The 16915-nt window shown below is 44.7% G+C and overlaps 1 protein-coding gene across 1 annotated transcript in view; it reads left to right on the top strand.

Moving 5' to 3' along the window:
• The window catches only part of TAGLN3 (transgelin 3), a 154634-nt gene that overhangs the window by 45884 nt on the left and 91835 nt on the right, over positions 1-16915 (top strand). The window contains exon 2 of the mRNA XM_086934416.1: positions 9401-9582. Coding sequence (XP_086790542.1) covers positions 9403-9582 — 180 coding nt within the window. The 5' untranslated portion in view covers positions 9401-9402. The remainder of the gene's footprint in view (positions 1-9400; positions 9583-16915) is intronic.

The raw sequence follows: 16915 nt of genomic DNA, 5'->3' as shown, positions 1-16915 counted from the left end.
CTCTGTCTAATGAGAAATCTGATGGTGTTTGCACCTTAGGATGTCATTGCGAATTTGCCTGTGGAGTTTGTGATAGTGGTGGCCGTGGCCTGCATGGTTGATGCTAGATTAACTCCCAGGTATGAGATGGTACTGGACGACCACTGAATGGGATATTGTGTTTTTTAATTGTTCCACCATTTGAGGTGGGAGAGAAAGGCTGAGCGCTACAGACTTTTAAACATTAACTTTAAAGCCTGAGGCCCTACCGAATATGTCCAACTCCCCAAGAAAAGCAGCATGGGATGTTGCCGGTTTGTCAAGTGTCACTAGGATGTCGTCTGCATAGAGGCATATAGTGTGTTGGTCTTCTCCAAAAGGCACTCCGGTGATGTCTGAATTATTTTGAGCTCTCTGAGCTAATGGCTCCATGTATAGAGCGAATAACAGGGGCGACAACTGGCACCCCTGTTGCATGCCCCTGCTTATCCGGAAGGGAGCAGAACGGTTATCATTGATCCTAACGGTAACATTTAAATATCTGGGTCTTTATCTTCTCCCCTAGGCCAAAATGTATCTGCACCTATTCTAAATAGGGCCAATGTACTCTATTGAAAGGCCTTTTCAGCATCTATTGCCAGGAGCATGTAATTGCCGGGGGCTCTAGATGCTTTCTGGATGATGTGGATTATGCGTTTGGTGTTCTTACTTGTCTGTCTCTGGGGGATAAAGCCTGCTTGGTCAGGGTCGTTCAAGGCAACATTTATGGGCTCAGACTGTGGGCTAATATTCCTGTGAATAGTTTCAAATCTATATTTAAGAGTGAAATGGGCCAGTATGAGCTACATGTGTTCTGTCTTTACCCGGTTTGGGGATGACATTTATTGAGGCTGCAAGCATTGAGGCAGGGATCGCGCTGGGCTCATTAAATGTATTACAAAGCCATGTCATGGATGGGTGCAACCACAGGGCCGAAGGTTTTATAGAAAACCGATGTGAAGCTGTTGGGGCCTGAGGATTTTGCCTGCTTTAGCTGGGAGATTGCCGAAATGACTTCTTCAATACGGATTTCTCCGTCTAGCTGTTCGGTTTGCTCTATTGTTAGCATGGATGTCTGTCCCTCTTGCAGATATTGTCTGTTCTCTGAGCTATCCAGTGTTTGGCTTGAGTAGAGGTGTGCATACAATTATTTGAAAGCGTTGACGACTTCAGTGTCCTCCGTCACTAAATCCCTCCGCGTGTGTATCGCTTGTGTACCTTCTTTCTGCCAGCTCTTACATAGTCTATGTGCCAAGTGACGTCTGCATTTGTCCCCTGCACATAGAAGGAATTGTGCAGTTGAAGGGCTGCGTATTCTGCCCGATCTAAGTCTATTGCAGCTAGCTGTGAGCGCAGCGCCAAAAGTTGATGCCAGATTCTAGGTGCCCCAGTACGCTGATGTATGTGCTCTAGTTCCCCAATTTGCTGGGTAAGGCCCTCCGCTTCTCCTTCCGCAGTTTGTTATCTGCAGCTGAGATCGCTATGAATTCGCCCTGTATTACAGTTTTAAGCACCTCCCATAATACTGCTGTGCATAATTCCAGAATGTCATTGTGCAATAGATAATCCCAAAAGGCTTGTTGAATTTGTGGTGATACCTCTGGGCGCGGCAGAAGCGTGTCTCTTAAGCGCCATTGTCGGGAATGGTACTCCAGCTGAGGGAGCGACAGCGAGATCACCACCACAGCGTGGTCTGAGGGTGTTGCTGTAAGGATCTCCGTATCTGATGTGAGTGTGTGTATGTCTTTAGTACCTAGAAGGTAATCCAGTGTAGCGTATGTTTTGTGTGCATTAGAGAAAAAGGAGTATTCCCTGGTCTGGGGATGGAATACCCTCCATAGGTCCATGAGTCCCAGATCCCTCAACCAAGTTTGGCCCTCTTTGGACAATTCTCCGGCCTGTCCATGTTGCTGCGCTGATCTGTCTAGGGTGTTATCGAACACCAATTTGTGATCCCCCCCACCTCCACTTTACGTTCATCCGTAGACATTGCCTCTGACTATGCCATATGAAGGAATTTCTCATGCCCCTCGTTCGGGGTTTAAACTGATCCCACTATCAATACCTGCCCCCCCAGTATGAATCTGTAAGTGAGGAGCCTCCCTCTAATTTCGACCTCCCTATGCACCAACTTGCCTCTGAAAGCTCCGGACACCAAGAGAGCCACCCCACGGTTTTTGTAGGGCATAATGAGAAGAATTGAAGGGGGAAGGCATGTGATATGAGACGGTGACAGTCTCTGGCCAGGAGATGGGTCTCCTGTAAGAGGCGGATACCTACCTTTGTGTTTTCCAGATAGGATAATACTGCCCTACGTTTCACTGGGTTGTTGTGCCCCCTCATGTTGAGTATGAGGATTCTAAGACAGTTGGGTTGCATTTGTGTAGAAAAGAAATGAATAAGCTGTATAGACCCTCTGTTCTAATGGCTAGGGATGCCCTCTTCCCATAATCTGGGGGTTCCTGTCTGACCCTTCTGTGTCTCGTTTGAGTAGCTGCAATGTGAATGGAGGTCCCCTAAAACAACCCTTCAGAACTCTATGAAAAAATAAACTGGGAAAACAAACGATGAGTTCAAAGTCAGCCCTGCAGCCATACTTGACTGCCAGGCAGTGTACTTGGGGTCCATAGAGTGACCAATCTCCTAACGTCCCCCCCCACTCACCGCCCGAAATCTCTACAGAGGGCAACAGCCCTCTCGGGGGTTTAAACATCACCTGTTTTGCCTGAACTTTGAGAATAGACTCTAGCGCCTCCTGTTGCCCTTTCGCTGTATCGGCCCGGTCTAGTTTTCTCAGGATTCGTCCTGGGCCCTGTGGCCTCCATCATGGTTGTCGCTCTCCTCGGGCCAGGAATGGGAGCTCCCTGTTGCCACTCTCCTCTGGCAGCTCCAGTCCCAGCAATTGGCATGCCTCTGAAAGGGATCGCAGTTGAAGAAGTTTGCCTCCCCAGAGAAAAATGATCCTGAAGGTGTGACCCCATGAGTATGCAATGTCCTGGTTGCATAGATGTGTGGTGACCGGGCTGAATTCCCTTCTTTTCTGCAGCGTGAAGGAGGCAAGGTCCTGATAAAGTGTTGGGGTTGGTCCCTGAAGATAAATAGGTACATTTCTTGAGCTTTACACAGGATCTCTTCTTTAACCTGACAGTCATGCACACAGACCAGTATTTCCATGGGGGGCACTTTGTTGGAGCTGGTTGGGCCCACCCTGTGTCCTCTGTCTATTTTGATCTCTGGATCCTGGGGGTTGCCAAGTACATGCTTAAATAGATCCTGTGCAAAGCGAAATCTATCCCCGCCTTCTGCTTTTGATGCCCCTCCTCGAAAGCTGTTTTTCGGGATCTGTTCTCGAGGTCCTCAAGGTGTGACTGTAAGTCTATGTGCTGATCGTGGAGTTGAAGCACCTCATCACAGCTGTCTCCAGTGTTGCGACTCTGTACCCAAGTGCGTCCACCTCCTTTCTGATCTCTTTGATTTCCTGCGTGAGGTCTCGCTTGACTGTCTGTAGATACTCTCGTAGTGTCGAGAACAGCGACTCCAGGAATGTTCAGTTTACTGGTTCTTCTCCCGGATTATCTACCTGTGTACGGGCGCCTCCACCATTGAGGGTGTGTATGCCATATTACTTCCAGTGGGCCATGTGAGCATATCTTTGAGGGAGCTGTCCTTCTTCACACAGCTTGTCGCTCCTTAGGGTTTCTTTTGCTGTCGGCTTCGGGGGTCTTGAGGCCTCCAATCACTGACCCTTTCTTCTTGTGCTACCTTCTGCTACTTATGTTATGTCTTTCGCTTTGCACAAGGAGCTGTTGTCTGGGCCCACTATGGCTTGGACTGCGGGGGTGTGGTTTATTCGTGCTTGGGTGTGCTGCTTCGATCCTCGGAGTTATCTGTGGCCCTCTTTTATCAGGGGTCCTCTCCCTCGGTTGCTCCTCCAGGCCAAGTACGTTCTCTCCAGGCCCGCCTCTGTTTTAGCCCCTCTTCATTTCGGTGCGCTCAGGACATGGCCGCCAGTCCCGGCTCTGCTCCTCCCCCCAGTATGCACCAACCGGTACCCCCGATGATATCCTTCTGTCCTCGTCTGCCTGACAGAGGGAACAATAGCCTAGTCCTGTTCTACATTGAATTGTGGGGCCCCGGTTTTATGTATGAGGCCTTGCTGAGTGGCTTGTTGGTAGAGTCTCTGGCCTCTCTTTTGGTCCCACCTTCCCCTGTGCTTGGTCTCTGGGCTGCGGGTGTGCTTCCTATTCCCAATCTCCGCTCCTCTGGCTAGTGTTCAACCAGTGGCTCAATCCAGCCCTTCTATGGTGTTCCACTTCCGGAGGCCATCGCCTGCCTCTACTATCACAGCGGTGTGGGGCTTTGCTGCGGCCAGAATCCCTCAGTGGCTCCCAGTCCTGCCGGCCTCACTCGATATGGGGCCTGGGTGCGGGATTTGGGCATGTCTGCAGTAGGCCCCTTCTTGCCCCATCATCGCCAGCCCCGGCTCAGCTCCTCACCTCAAGCTGGCAGCGGTCGGCATGCCTAGTGACAGTCTTCTGGCTGCAGGGGTAAAAGAGCGCTCCCTCTGTTCCAATGCCAGGCCTAGAGTTTCCCCGTGACTATGGGCTGCTTCCTCTACGCGTCATGACGAATGCTGCCTCTTTGTTTCAAGAAGGCTCTGTGGTATCCAGCTGGTTCCACCACTGAGCTTCTCTCGCTGTCTGTCAATTCTCGGTGGATTCCTTGGGCCGAAACACAAGCACAGAGGGCGCCTTTTGCAGATCTCGCCCCCAGCCATGGGGGCTGGCCTCCGATTTCGCGCTCAATGGGCCGCTCCCCTCTCCGTCCGCTCCATCGTCTCGCTGCGTAGCAATGCTATACTCCCCTGGTGAGTCAGAGGTACATTGTATGCAAGCCTGCAGCCAGTGCAGGTGGGTCGGCGTCTCCACCTGTGTTGGGGCATTTTGCTAGCAGCTATGCTTTTTCGGGCCGGCGGCGGGTAGGTGAGTTGAAGGGAAGCATCCTACCTCGTCGCCATCCTGGCCACCGTACCGCCTCAGCAGTTTTAAATGTTGAGCTGTGCCGCTGTAGTGGTACTCTGGAGAAATAATCTGTAGGGGTTTGGTTCTTGCCTGGCTTATGCACAATTGTTTAGTCGTACTCTTGTACAACCAACCCCTACCTCTCAATGCGAGGGGGCATTTTGGCTTTTGGGTTTCCAAATATGGCAATCAGTGCTTGGAGATCTGTGAGAATCATAAAATGTGTTCCATGAAAATACACATGAAAATGTTCACAGGCCCACACCACAGCCAGACTCTCTTTTTCCAGATGGGTACAGGCACATTCTGTGTCAGACAGACTTTGGTTGGCATACACCACAAGATGTCCCAGAGTATTTGGATGTGCATTGTGCTGAGAAAGGATTGCTCCCAGCCTAACCAGGCTCACATCAACAGTAATGTCAATGTGTAGTTTAGGACCAAAGTAGACCATCTCAGCCGCATTTTCAATTGCATGCTTTATTCTTTTGAAACTTTGGTCACATTCAGAGGACCATAGGAACTGGACATTTTGTTTGGTCAGGCCTTGCAACAGGGCCCTCACCGTAGCAAATGTACATTGAGCAATAGCTACCCATGCCCAAGAAGGACTGTAACATGGTGACATCATCTGGGGGACTGGTTGCTGACAGTACTTGTTCTTTATCTGGATCAGGAGTCATCCCCCTATCTGAAAATATGTGCCCAAAAAGACATAAGTTTGGTTTTGTGAAATTCACGCTTTTCTGCATATTTTCATGAGACCTGCATTTGTATGTAACTGACACACTTGTTTGAAAGTCTTATCATGCTCCTTCCCTGTTGTGCCAAACACCAGGATATTATCTCTGTAATTGAGAGCATGCATTACAGTTTGAATTATTCTATGTATTACATCTTGGAATATTTTTGCAGCAGATGACACTCCAAAATGTTATCCTTTGTTGGCCTGACACTTATCAATGCAAATCCGCACTGCACCTCCACTGTACTTTTTTGGCGACACCAATTGTGTGGGACTAGTAGAGCGCTCGATGATGTGTGTTGACAGCAATTCTAGTTTTTTTTCAACTGCTTCTTGTAGTTGAAATGCTATTCTGTGGTGCCTCTGTGCAATAGGCCGGGTGCTTCATTAATGTGAAGTTGCAGCTTCATTGCCTTGAGCCTTCCTAGGCCATGAAATAGTGACGGCCACTGACTCACAATTTCAGATTGGGTATTTAGGTTGTAACTGATAGAGATCTGTCCTATGTTGAAAGCAGTTGCAAAACTAAGTAGACATGCAGTGCATGAAGTGCCTTCAAGAACATGGATTGGGCCTTGCACAGAATTCTTCTTATGCCACAGGTGTGCTATAAATGATCCTTGGTTATGTAATGGTTTGGAAGCAGATATCTGCCATAGAAACATCCCATAGTGGGGAAAGTTGAACAAGAATGTGAATGGAGATCCCTTCACCAAGTTGGTCGGAAAGCAAGAGAGACAAAGAAAACATATTTTTAACCTACATCTCTCTCAGGATCCTGAAAGTGTTTGGTTACTTCAGACTATCAAGCGATCCACTCGAATTCAAGTTACAAGAATGGGTCTGTATGTAGGACAAAATTCAATGAGAATTTGGTTTAATGTGATTTTGTTTGTGTGGTATGTTAGTTGGTATGCAAGAGTAGAATGAAAGGTGAGAATGGAAGAATGATGGAGATAAATCTGGGGGCTGTTTACATATAAATTAATGTTTAGAAAATTTTATGGATGTTTTTGTCTAATTCGAAAGAATATGTGAATGTGTTTTCTGAATTACTATGTTTGCATTAAATACCCCAAAAAGTGTGAAAAAAAATACTATAAAAAATAAATTCCCCAAAAATGTTTGGGTTATTAAACAAAACTCAATACAAGACCAATTTTTGTGTTTAGTTTCTATACTGTAAGATAAATGCTTTGTTTACAGTCGTTACCATTTGAGAAATAAGATAGGCCAGATAAGAGGTTTTCTCTTTGTATTTATTTCCTTTCCCCTCCTCTTAAGCTTCAACAAAATAGGGGGTACCTTTGTGCTTAATGGTTTGGAAGCAGCCAATGTGTATTCCTTTGTATTAGACGCTTTGAGACATGGCACGGGTGACAAACTGTTAAATTATTCGACAGGCAAGATGTTGATTGATGCAGCGCTGTCAATTATTAAGGTAACCGGACAATGGTTTACTTTTAGTGTGATCTTGGGGCAATTTTCACATGAATTCTTATGTTTCGTTGAATTACTCCTTTTTGTGATCTGTTTTTCTTCTTTACAAGCAGCAAGGCCTACGTTTGCATGTTTTGAATAAAAAAAAAAAAGATATAACCATTGCACATTTACCCTCTTCACTGTTGCTTGATGATGACGTCGAGGAGCTTTTGCAGAATGACCTTGATGACGATTGACTTTGTTTAGTTTCTACCTGTCTCAGTTGAGGTTGCTTTTTGTCTTTGTGGGTGTGGTGAGAGTACTTCTGGAACATTCTGGCGTCCATCTTCTAGTCGGGTAGTTACACAATTGGTTTCTCATTTGCTTTGCAAACCATTATGCAGTGGCTCTCCTTTCCGATGGCTGGACATCTACTTTCAGGTGGAAATAAAAATCCACATCGGAAACACAGTTTTGCTTTCTTCAAGGATGTTAATTACGTGTATCTACTTTGTGCTTGTGTTTGCTGTTCATGATTAATGCTGATTCACTTTTTGCTGTTCCAGCTTTCGTGTCGGCAGCTTGCCAATTTGCTATTTCCTCGGCTCTTGCAGCCATTAGTACTTTTTAAACCGAGCGCCTCTCTCAAAATGTGTCTTCTCAAAGATCCTGAAAGACAGCCATCAATGACTCCAAGGCGCCTGTCTTCTTCATCATTAAATTCACAAACCTTAGAGTGCTTGATAAGCACATCAAATCTCTCAACAAACTCATCCATTGTTTCACCAACTTGTTTTCTCGCTTGATTGAAAATGTACTGTTCATAGTCGACCTGTGGCATCGGATTGAACTTAGCTCCTAGTTCTTCTTTGATCTGAACATATGATATTCTCTTAGTCTGTGAGATTTTTGTTATCACTTCTTTTACTCCATCACCAGTGAGATTATTGAAATATTTAATGATTTTATCATCATTTGCTTCTTCCAGAGCAGTGAGGAAGTAATCAAAACTATCGATCCATGTGGCCCATCTGGCGCCAAAATTCTACTTTATGTCGGTATCGCTTAGTAGAGATGGTTTCAGAAATGCAGCTGCGGTGTACTTTGCACTTCTTTCTACTGTTGTGAGTATGTGCTTTTCAGGCAGAGCTCGTTGTGCACCTGAATCCATGCTTTCTGGAACTACCAGCTTTGTACTTGAGCTCGGGTTGTCTGGTCTGCCCAACGGTCTTGTGACGCCTTCTTCGTCTTTGATGATCAGTGTGTTTTCTGTTTCTTGCCGCTCTAGTCTTTTTCATTCAAGTCATTTCTTTATGGTGTTTCAACAACTTACACTATTCTCGGCTCATCCTAAGACTTTGATAACTGTGGGTCGTGTGTTCGAGTCTTCCAGAGGCGAGACTCGAAACTTAGTGGATGCTACTTTGCACGAATCGGCCTCTGCAACAGATTGTGGCCATCTTTGGCAATCCCAGGCCAATTTATTTTTGCTGATGAGTATATCTCTCTTTCTCGTACTTGGTTGTCACTTTCTAAGGTATCTGTCAGATTTCACCAGGATGTTTTACAAAAACCCAGACATAAAAGCACATAGACTTCCTCCCGCTTTGCTTTAAAAGTGTTTGAAAAAAATTGGTTATTTTATGACCTATGGTACTTTTTCTTGCTTAGTAACCCTTCCAATCCAAATTAGTCCCCCTTTCAACTGCCCCTCTAGCCCCTTTCATACCCTGCTTCTCGTATAATGTATTTTAACATTATATGCCAGTGTGAAGAATTTTTTTATTATTTATTTATTTGTGGATTTGTAGAGCGCAAGCGAATCATCCCCGAAAGGATCTCTCGGCGCTATACAGGAGAAAGGTCAGGAGGGGGTGAGTTTAAAAGAGCCATGTCTTCATCAATTTTTTTTAATTGGTTAGGTCCCTGCAGGACCTGAGATTTTGTGGGAGAGTGTTCCAGTAGTTGGCTGCCAGGTAGGAGAAGGCCCTGCCTCCCATACGTGCCTTCCGTATTTTCTGGGTACACAGAAAGTTGGAGTTGCTGGATCTCAATTGTCTGACCGGCCTAATTTGACTGAATGTTCAATTTCTATTATGATTGTTTGTGCGGATGAAGCTATGTTTTGTAATATGCATCTATAGGAGCCAGTTACATTGTCTTCCCACTTTCAGTGATGTTTTTGTTTTTGCAGAAATGGCAAACAGAGGACCAAGTTACGGTCTGAGTCGAGAGGTGCAACAAAAAATTGATGAAAAATATAAATTGGAACTGGAGGCTATACTAGTGGACTGGATTATTGCACAATCGAATGACACCAGAGGACCCCCAAAGCCAGGAAAGGACAATTTCCAAGAGTGGTTACAAGATGGAACAGTAAGTACCCCTTTCTATTATAAAAAATACTACGTGAGTTTCAATAGCAGTCATTAGAGTAGCATGAAACTACAATGTCAAGCGGAAAACTACTTTCCCTTAATTGCCCTTTCTTACCAACTAGCACTGCCCTTGCAGTCCCTCGAATCAGGGGTCATGAAGGCAGCAGCAGGAAGAAAACAGTATACTTCATGTAGTATACCACTCATTATCGGTGCTGCTAGCTGTGTGAATGCACAGAGATCACAGCTGGGCCGGCAGTGATCTCTGAATCTGTTTTATATATGTACTAGATCTCTGGTATATCTAAATCACGACGGTGAACGTAAACCCTATAAATCAGGCCCAATGTTCTTTAGACAAAAGAGAACTGAAGCTTGGTTTCCGTTGAACAGTGAGCAAGTGATGCTCGTCTGAGCATAACAAAGGCCTCTTAGGGCTTTACATCTAACACGAAAGGTGAATCAAGCTATACCCAACCAAAGAGGCCCAATCAGGCTGAAAGTGGTTTTGGTTGTTTGTGTTCTGATTCAGAAAAGACCTGACTTGGCATTTCTGGCTTCAATGTTCCTGTTGGAACAGGTCAAGACTGATTTGCATATGGCAGGGTCTAATCTGTGGTGGGGTGGCGGGCAATAAAAGTGATAGGTGGGTCCGCCTGTGGTTAGATTTACTGCAAGCACCTCCCATCACCTTTTGTGTGTTTCAAGTATTTAAAGTACACATTTCTGTGTCATTATTCGATTTGGCCATCAGTATTCAAGGCACTGTTGCTTTATATATATTTATATTGCATTTGTATGTAAAGCATACATTACAATGTGAGTTTTCACACTAGTACGTTGTCCATGCATATGAAGCTCCTTTGCCATGCCAGTTTTGATGATGCCGCTGAATGCAAGGTACTCACTTCCTTAGCAGCTTCCACATTATTCAGGTAATCAGGTAAATCCTCCATTGCCTTTACTCTTTTGAGCAAGACATGCTTACATGAAGCACACAACAACAACAACAACTTTATTATATGATTAATTAAAATCCTTTACAAAAATGGCAGAAAGTGCAAGTTAGAAAAGGTAATATTAAAATTCATAAAATCTAAGTAAAACAACAAGGTTAAAATGCGAAGATACTATAAAGTAACTGAACGCAAATGACTTAGAACCAAAAAGAAAAAGAAAAAAAAGCAGTCCATTTAGAAACAACGCATGCAGAATTTGACATGCAGGGGACATGAAGCACACATTACCATGCTAAATTCCCCGAGCCCAATCCAAGTGGTTATATGCATTGACACTCATAAATGCATACTAACATATATACATATGATTCCAAATACCGATGCACACTCACAGAGGTACACAGAAACATTCACCTGCAAAGAGGTGCACACCCAGAGATACACATATGGGAGCAGGGATCACAGAAAGATACAATCACATAGACCTATACCTGGAAGCATGCACAAATACACCCAGCTAGAGGGATGTAAGTTGTTACAACGCATGCTTTTACCACGCATGCCTTTACAACGCAGGTTTTTCAACGCAAGTCGTTACAACGACTTGCGTTGGGGGGTGCTGGATAGTGAATAGTTTAATTTACTATTCCAACTCCAGTCCCCGTGGATAGTAGGGAAGGTGTTGGATAGTAAATTAAACTATTACCTATCCTACAGCGCCCCCCAGCGAATTTGTTGTAATGACTTGCGTTGAAAAACCTGCGTTGTAAAGGCACTGCGTGGTAAAAGTTGCGTCGTAAAGGATGTTTCCCCAGCCGGAGGCACCCCATAAATGGGATGGGCCCACACCTGCCTTCCAAGCTTAAATATGCAAACTCATATACAGACAAAAAAGCCTTCCTTCTCCCTTCCACTTGCTCCAATTCTCCACAGATTTCTAACTACTAGCCAGCAGTAATGTTGCTCCTTCTGTGGAAGCATGAATTGCTTTGCAGCTACTGATGTGTTGCACTGGCTAAGAGGCATGCCACTTGTACAGAAAGGAAAAGGTGCACCTTCGGCCTGGCTGTCGGAAACACAGATGTGGTTCACCTGAACTCAGAATCCATGTTGCTGCTGCTCATTTTTCTGCACTCTAAGCTAACGCAGAGAGTAATGCAATGTCTCTTTAGTACATGCACACAGATACGCATAGGAGAAACCAGCACAATTTCAAAATCAGCTTTTCTGACCTACAAAATGATTCCCTGGTCCTTATCGCTTTCCCTGATGATTTATGTATACATTAGATCATGGGGGATTGGGCCACTTGGCTGGTTGTCTGGTTTCATGACTTGATCGATGGTTCTGTGGGCACTCCCCGCTCAGTCGGGGCCCACCCAATAGACATCCTAGTGACTTGGTACAGCTTAGGGTGTATGACATCTTTATTATTAAAACTAAAACGCTTACCTTCAGTGATCTGTCCGCCACAAATCTCACTAGAAAACTTGTTCAGGTGATTAGCGAATGCAGTCAGGTTAAGATGCTGTCTATGTTATATCCTGGAAATATTTATCCATTGGACCCAAACCGTCCCTTGTTCAGCACGTTCAGACTTTCTGCTGCTTTTAGAACTTTACCTTTGTCTAATAGGTGTTGCTGGGCTCCAGCCGAAGACCTTTTTTCCGCACATTTTGTTCACTATAACACTCTGCCGCTCTCGTGGCCTGTGATTTGCACCTAGGGGTTGCTCTCTTGCTGGAACAGGTCCTTGTTTATTTTACCACTTGATTTGTTCTGCAACATTCAAAGTCAGTGTCATGTCAGTGCCTAATAAAGTTAAGTTCCACAGAAGAGCTTTAATGAAAGTGAAACATCATGATGTCAGGAGAATACCTTAGTAACAATTAAACTGTACTAAATGTCTAAAGTAAAGCAGATAACCTCATTAAACAAGCATTGGCATAACCAATAGGTCTCGCTTATGGTACCTTATAAGTATTTAGTTATGCAACACAATATCCTTGGTGCAACAACATCAACTGTTGCATGGCTAAACACTTATAAGGTCCCAAAGGCGAGACCTATTGGCTATGCCAATGCTTGTTAACTGTGTGTGGGGGATACTGGTGAAGAGGCCGTCCAGGGTATGTCCAGCTTTGTGTGTAGCTTCCTTAATGAGTTGATTAGGTCCTAAAGACATTGAAATTTCCAGGAGGGTTTCCGTGTTTTTATCCTCTTTAGCTTCCAGATGAAAATTGAAATCACCTAAAACAGAAAACTTGTTGCACTGGAAGCTATACTCAAATAGTGACTGAAAGTTGTTTACAAAGTTGTTTTTGGGTGCCAGTTGAGCGGTATAAAAGCTTACCTTTGAAACTTATGGCAACCTAGGCTAAAAAAAGAACGCTTCACTGTCAGTGGAAGGGGCGGCGGTGCAGTTAGCATTCAGGTCACTGTGATATTTCAGGGCGAGGCCTCTGCCTTTTTTAAAGGCCTGTCAAGTCTGAAAGGCGAATAACCAGTGGGAAAGACCACCGCGAAATCTGGGTTGATGCTCATTCATTCATTTTTTAGGCACTTGGAAGATTAAATGTCTAGAATCACATGCTGTTGAGTCGGCACCGAGATTCGAACCAGGTTCATTGGTTCCAAAGTCGGCCAGCTCTGATTGTAACAGGGCTTCCTCATTTTCAACTGCATATCACTGAGGCTTTTTTTCCTCCAGCAACCACTCTTTTCTCAGAAGAGGTATTCAAATATCAAAGTAAACAACTTGGCAGGAAATTGAGCATAAGACACATCTCTTCAAGGCAGGCAGTGCAGAAGTCTTTTTCTTTCTTTTCAGTTCCAGAAGGGTTCTCTCCTTCTAGTGGTGCAAGCTTGGAGTTGTAGGTGCTAAAGTGTTTGACTGACCTTAACCTATCCCAATTGATTTTCACATTTTCCATTCCCACATTTCCAACAAAGATATGCAGTTCCTTTTTAAGAATGTGGCAATGACATCAATCCAATCACAGAGTCCCATGCCTCCAACATTAAAAAATGTGAAACCTTGTCTTACTGCCACCCATGTCCCTCCCAGGTACGCTCCTGCACTTCAAAGGAAAAATACTCCCCAATCAGCTTTTGGCAAAGGAAGCACACAGGGTGTACCAATAAGTCTCTCTACTCAGCACTCTGAAAGAAAAAGGGGTTTTTCCAAAGTTGTTAAGAGGAAATGTGTCCTGCCAAGCCCAATGAAAATGTCTTCCTACCGTCACTTGCTTTGTGTGAGAGCCATTTGAAGTGGTTAATAGAGAATAAGCCCAGTGACAAACGGTCCTCTCTTCTAGTGTTTTTGTGTCTGATTCTTCTGAAGTGGTTTCTGGAGACAAAAGCAATTATAACACGTGAAGTGAGGGTGATGGACTATCATTCGATTTCCTTGTAGCTGAGAATAGGCAGAACACATATCACATCACTCTAAACTACAGGGTAATGGAAATCTAAACAGCACCAATGACATCTTCAGAGCATAGAACCTGTATTCTGGGACTTTTGTTTTGGTTGCATATCTTAATCAAAAGTTGCAAATGAAATGTCACAATACGTTTTAATTTGTGGAAGGTATGCTCCTGTAGTATGGACTGCCAGAAAAAATATATTGTCTAAACTAGATATTATCATTTTAGAAACAGTGGATAATTGGACACTTCACTACTATTTCCCCTGTATGCACTCCTTGCATGCAAATAAAAAGCTGACTTGTAAGAGAGACAGAAATATCAGTTTAGAGAATTATACTCCTACACGTATAAACAGAGAGAGTACACGTGTCTGAAACTTCTCATGAGGCAGCAGACACAACAGTGATAAAAAATATCCGATTTAAGGAGGAGAAAAGAGCGGGACATGTTAAATAGAGGGATTTCCTCGCACTGAGCTGGTCTAAGGTTTAGTCTTGCATGTCAGGTGTACTGACAATGTTTTGCGGGGATTAATCCCTCAGCAGGGGGTCGGCTGGGCTAGGGTACGGATTAACCATGGAAGAGCAGGTACCCTTTGTTACTAGCCTATGAAACCTAGTGTGTGCTTCTTTAGGCGTCTGCTGTTAGAAGTAGCCAATTAAGTAAGGGTTGCTGTGTTAATCAGCGCTTCCCTTACTTCCACCCCATATAGCGCTGGGTGTGGGCACCGTGTTTCTGAGGCAGAGTGCACCGGAATCTGGCGCGGAGTGACCCGAGAGCGACCGTCCTCTCAGGGCCCCTTCTTATGGCGATGGTGTTGGCTGTGCTGACAGGGATTAGTGCAAGATGTTCCGTCTCCTTGGGCTATTGACAGTTTTGAATACTGTAATTATAACTCCAGCACGTGTTGACGATAGGACGCGGTGAACGAGACTGCTGCAGTTGGTGGAATAATGTGTGTGAGTGGGGCATTCGGGGCGGCGAGGCCGGGCATGGAGGCAGCGTGCAAGTTTGGAAGCCGGGAGACCGAGGACGGAGAAGGAGGCATCTGCATGTGTAGCAGAGATGCTGGGCACGTCCTGCACTGGGGAATCTGCATTCACGGAGGCTGCGTGGCTGTGAAAGCGATACGGCCGGGCGGCAGTGAAAGTGAAAGCGATAGCAGTACTTGCGTGTATCAGCGCTGCAAGTTAAAAACAAGCAATGGCTGCGCGGCAGTGAAACTGACACGCCGCGCGCCGCGAAAGTCAGATGGCAGCTTGCACGTCGCGCGCACTTGTGCACGTGACAGCAAGCTGGTGGCCGGCAAAAGTAGCACTTTTAAAAGCCAGCTACTAAATGTCTCGTCAGAGCACCGCATGCGCTAGCTCTAGCGAGACCTAAAAATGATCATTATTTCCTTCCAAATCAAAAATGAAAAAGGTAATAAAAATGGAAGGGATATATCTCCCACAAAGATATAAGGCCTTACTGAATGTAGACTTACTGAAGACATTCATATATGAAAAGTTCAGCGCTGCTTTGTCTGGTTGAAGCCACAATCTGTATTTAATTTTTTTTTAATAACTTGACTGATGTTCGCTTGGCATGTGCACTACTACTTGTTCAATTAGAAGTGCCTAGAAGTATCCTGTCACTGTTCCTTTGTTTCTTGATTTTACTACTTCTATGCCACTTGGCCCTACCTAATTATAATTTTATGTTGTTTGTGTAGCTTTATACTCGTGTTATGAAGCAGTATGTGTACCTTCTTCTATTTCTGTTGTCCTTATGTATAGTGCTTTAAACCCAAATAGGGCATGAAAAGGCTATATCACTAAGGGTGTCCTTGATTCAATATTAAAAACAATTGAGTTTCAATACCTTTTTTAAAAAGACAAAAATGTAAAAGTCCTCTGATTTCCTCAGGTAGTCAATTTCTGAACCTTTGTTCAACATTCGAGAAAGTTATGCCATAGGCTCAAACTATAAATAAGAACAATTCCCAACAGGTATCAATTGGAAGACAATTTCAACAGGTGTATGCAATATGCATTACAAAAGAAAGAAATTAAGGAGTCACTGCAGTTTTTGAAAAAAAGGCGGGTATTATTCACCACTTTAAGAGCAAGGCGGGTCTGTTGCAAAGTTATACAGTTAAACAGCACTGTACACATCAAATGGGGTGACAACCCGGTGGCACTTGGTGAGGGTGATATATACATGAATATATACAGTGAATAGTGGTGGTAGTGCAAGTGCTGGGGTGAAACAGCGTGGTCGGTGCGTAGTGACAATAGGTGAAATATACAGAGTAATGGCTCCAGGGATCAAGTTGTAATCACTTAAAACAAGAATGAGTCAATTTCCAGGAGTACAAAACAAGTAGGGCGCCATAAAATTAAGCTGTGTGGTCGACGGCGCTTCGATCCCCGTCAGTCGGGATCGTCATCAGGACTGGGTTGTCGAGGGAACAGTGATGTCCGCCAATGGCAATTTCATGCGGATGGAGGGGCTGGTGTGTAAGATCCAATGCTGAGTAGTGATTTAGAAGGCTGCGGGAGTGATCGGCGTCTGAATGAATCAGGACGTCGGGTCGGCTAACGCGAAGGGCAGCTTCTGGCAATGAAGGCGGGAGGGAAACGGCGTCGACCACACAGCTTAATTTTATGGCGCCTTACTTGTTTTGTACTCCTGGAAATTGACTCATTCTAGTTTTAAGTGATTACAACTTGATCCCTGGAGCCATTACTCTGTATATTTCACCTATTGTCACTTTGCGCCGACCACGCTGTTTCACCCCAGCACTTGCACTACCACCACTATTCACTGTATATATTCATGTATATATCACCCTCACCAAGTGCCACCGGGTTGTCACCCCATTTAATGTGTACAGTGCTGTTTAACTGTATAACTTTGCAACAGACCCGCCTTGCTCTTAAAGTGGTGAATAATACCC

This window comes from Lissotriton vulgaris, chromosome 8 (assembly GCF_964263255.1).
Source record: "Lissotriton vulgaris chromosome 8, aLisVul1.2, whole genome shotgun sequence".
NCBI lineage: Eukaryota > Metazoa > Chordata > Amphibia > Caudata > Salamandridae > Lissotriton > Lissotriton vulgaris.
Note: the sequence above shows the minus strand (reverse complement) of the source record. Positions and strands in the feature narration are given on the sequence as shown.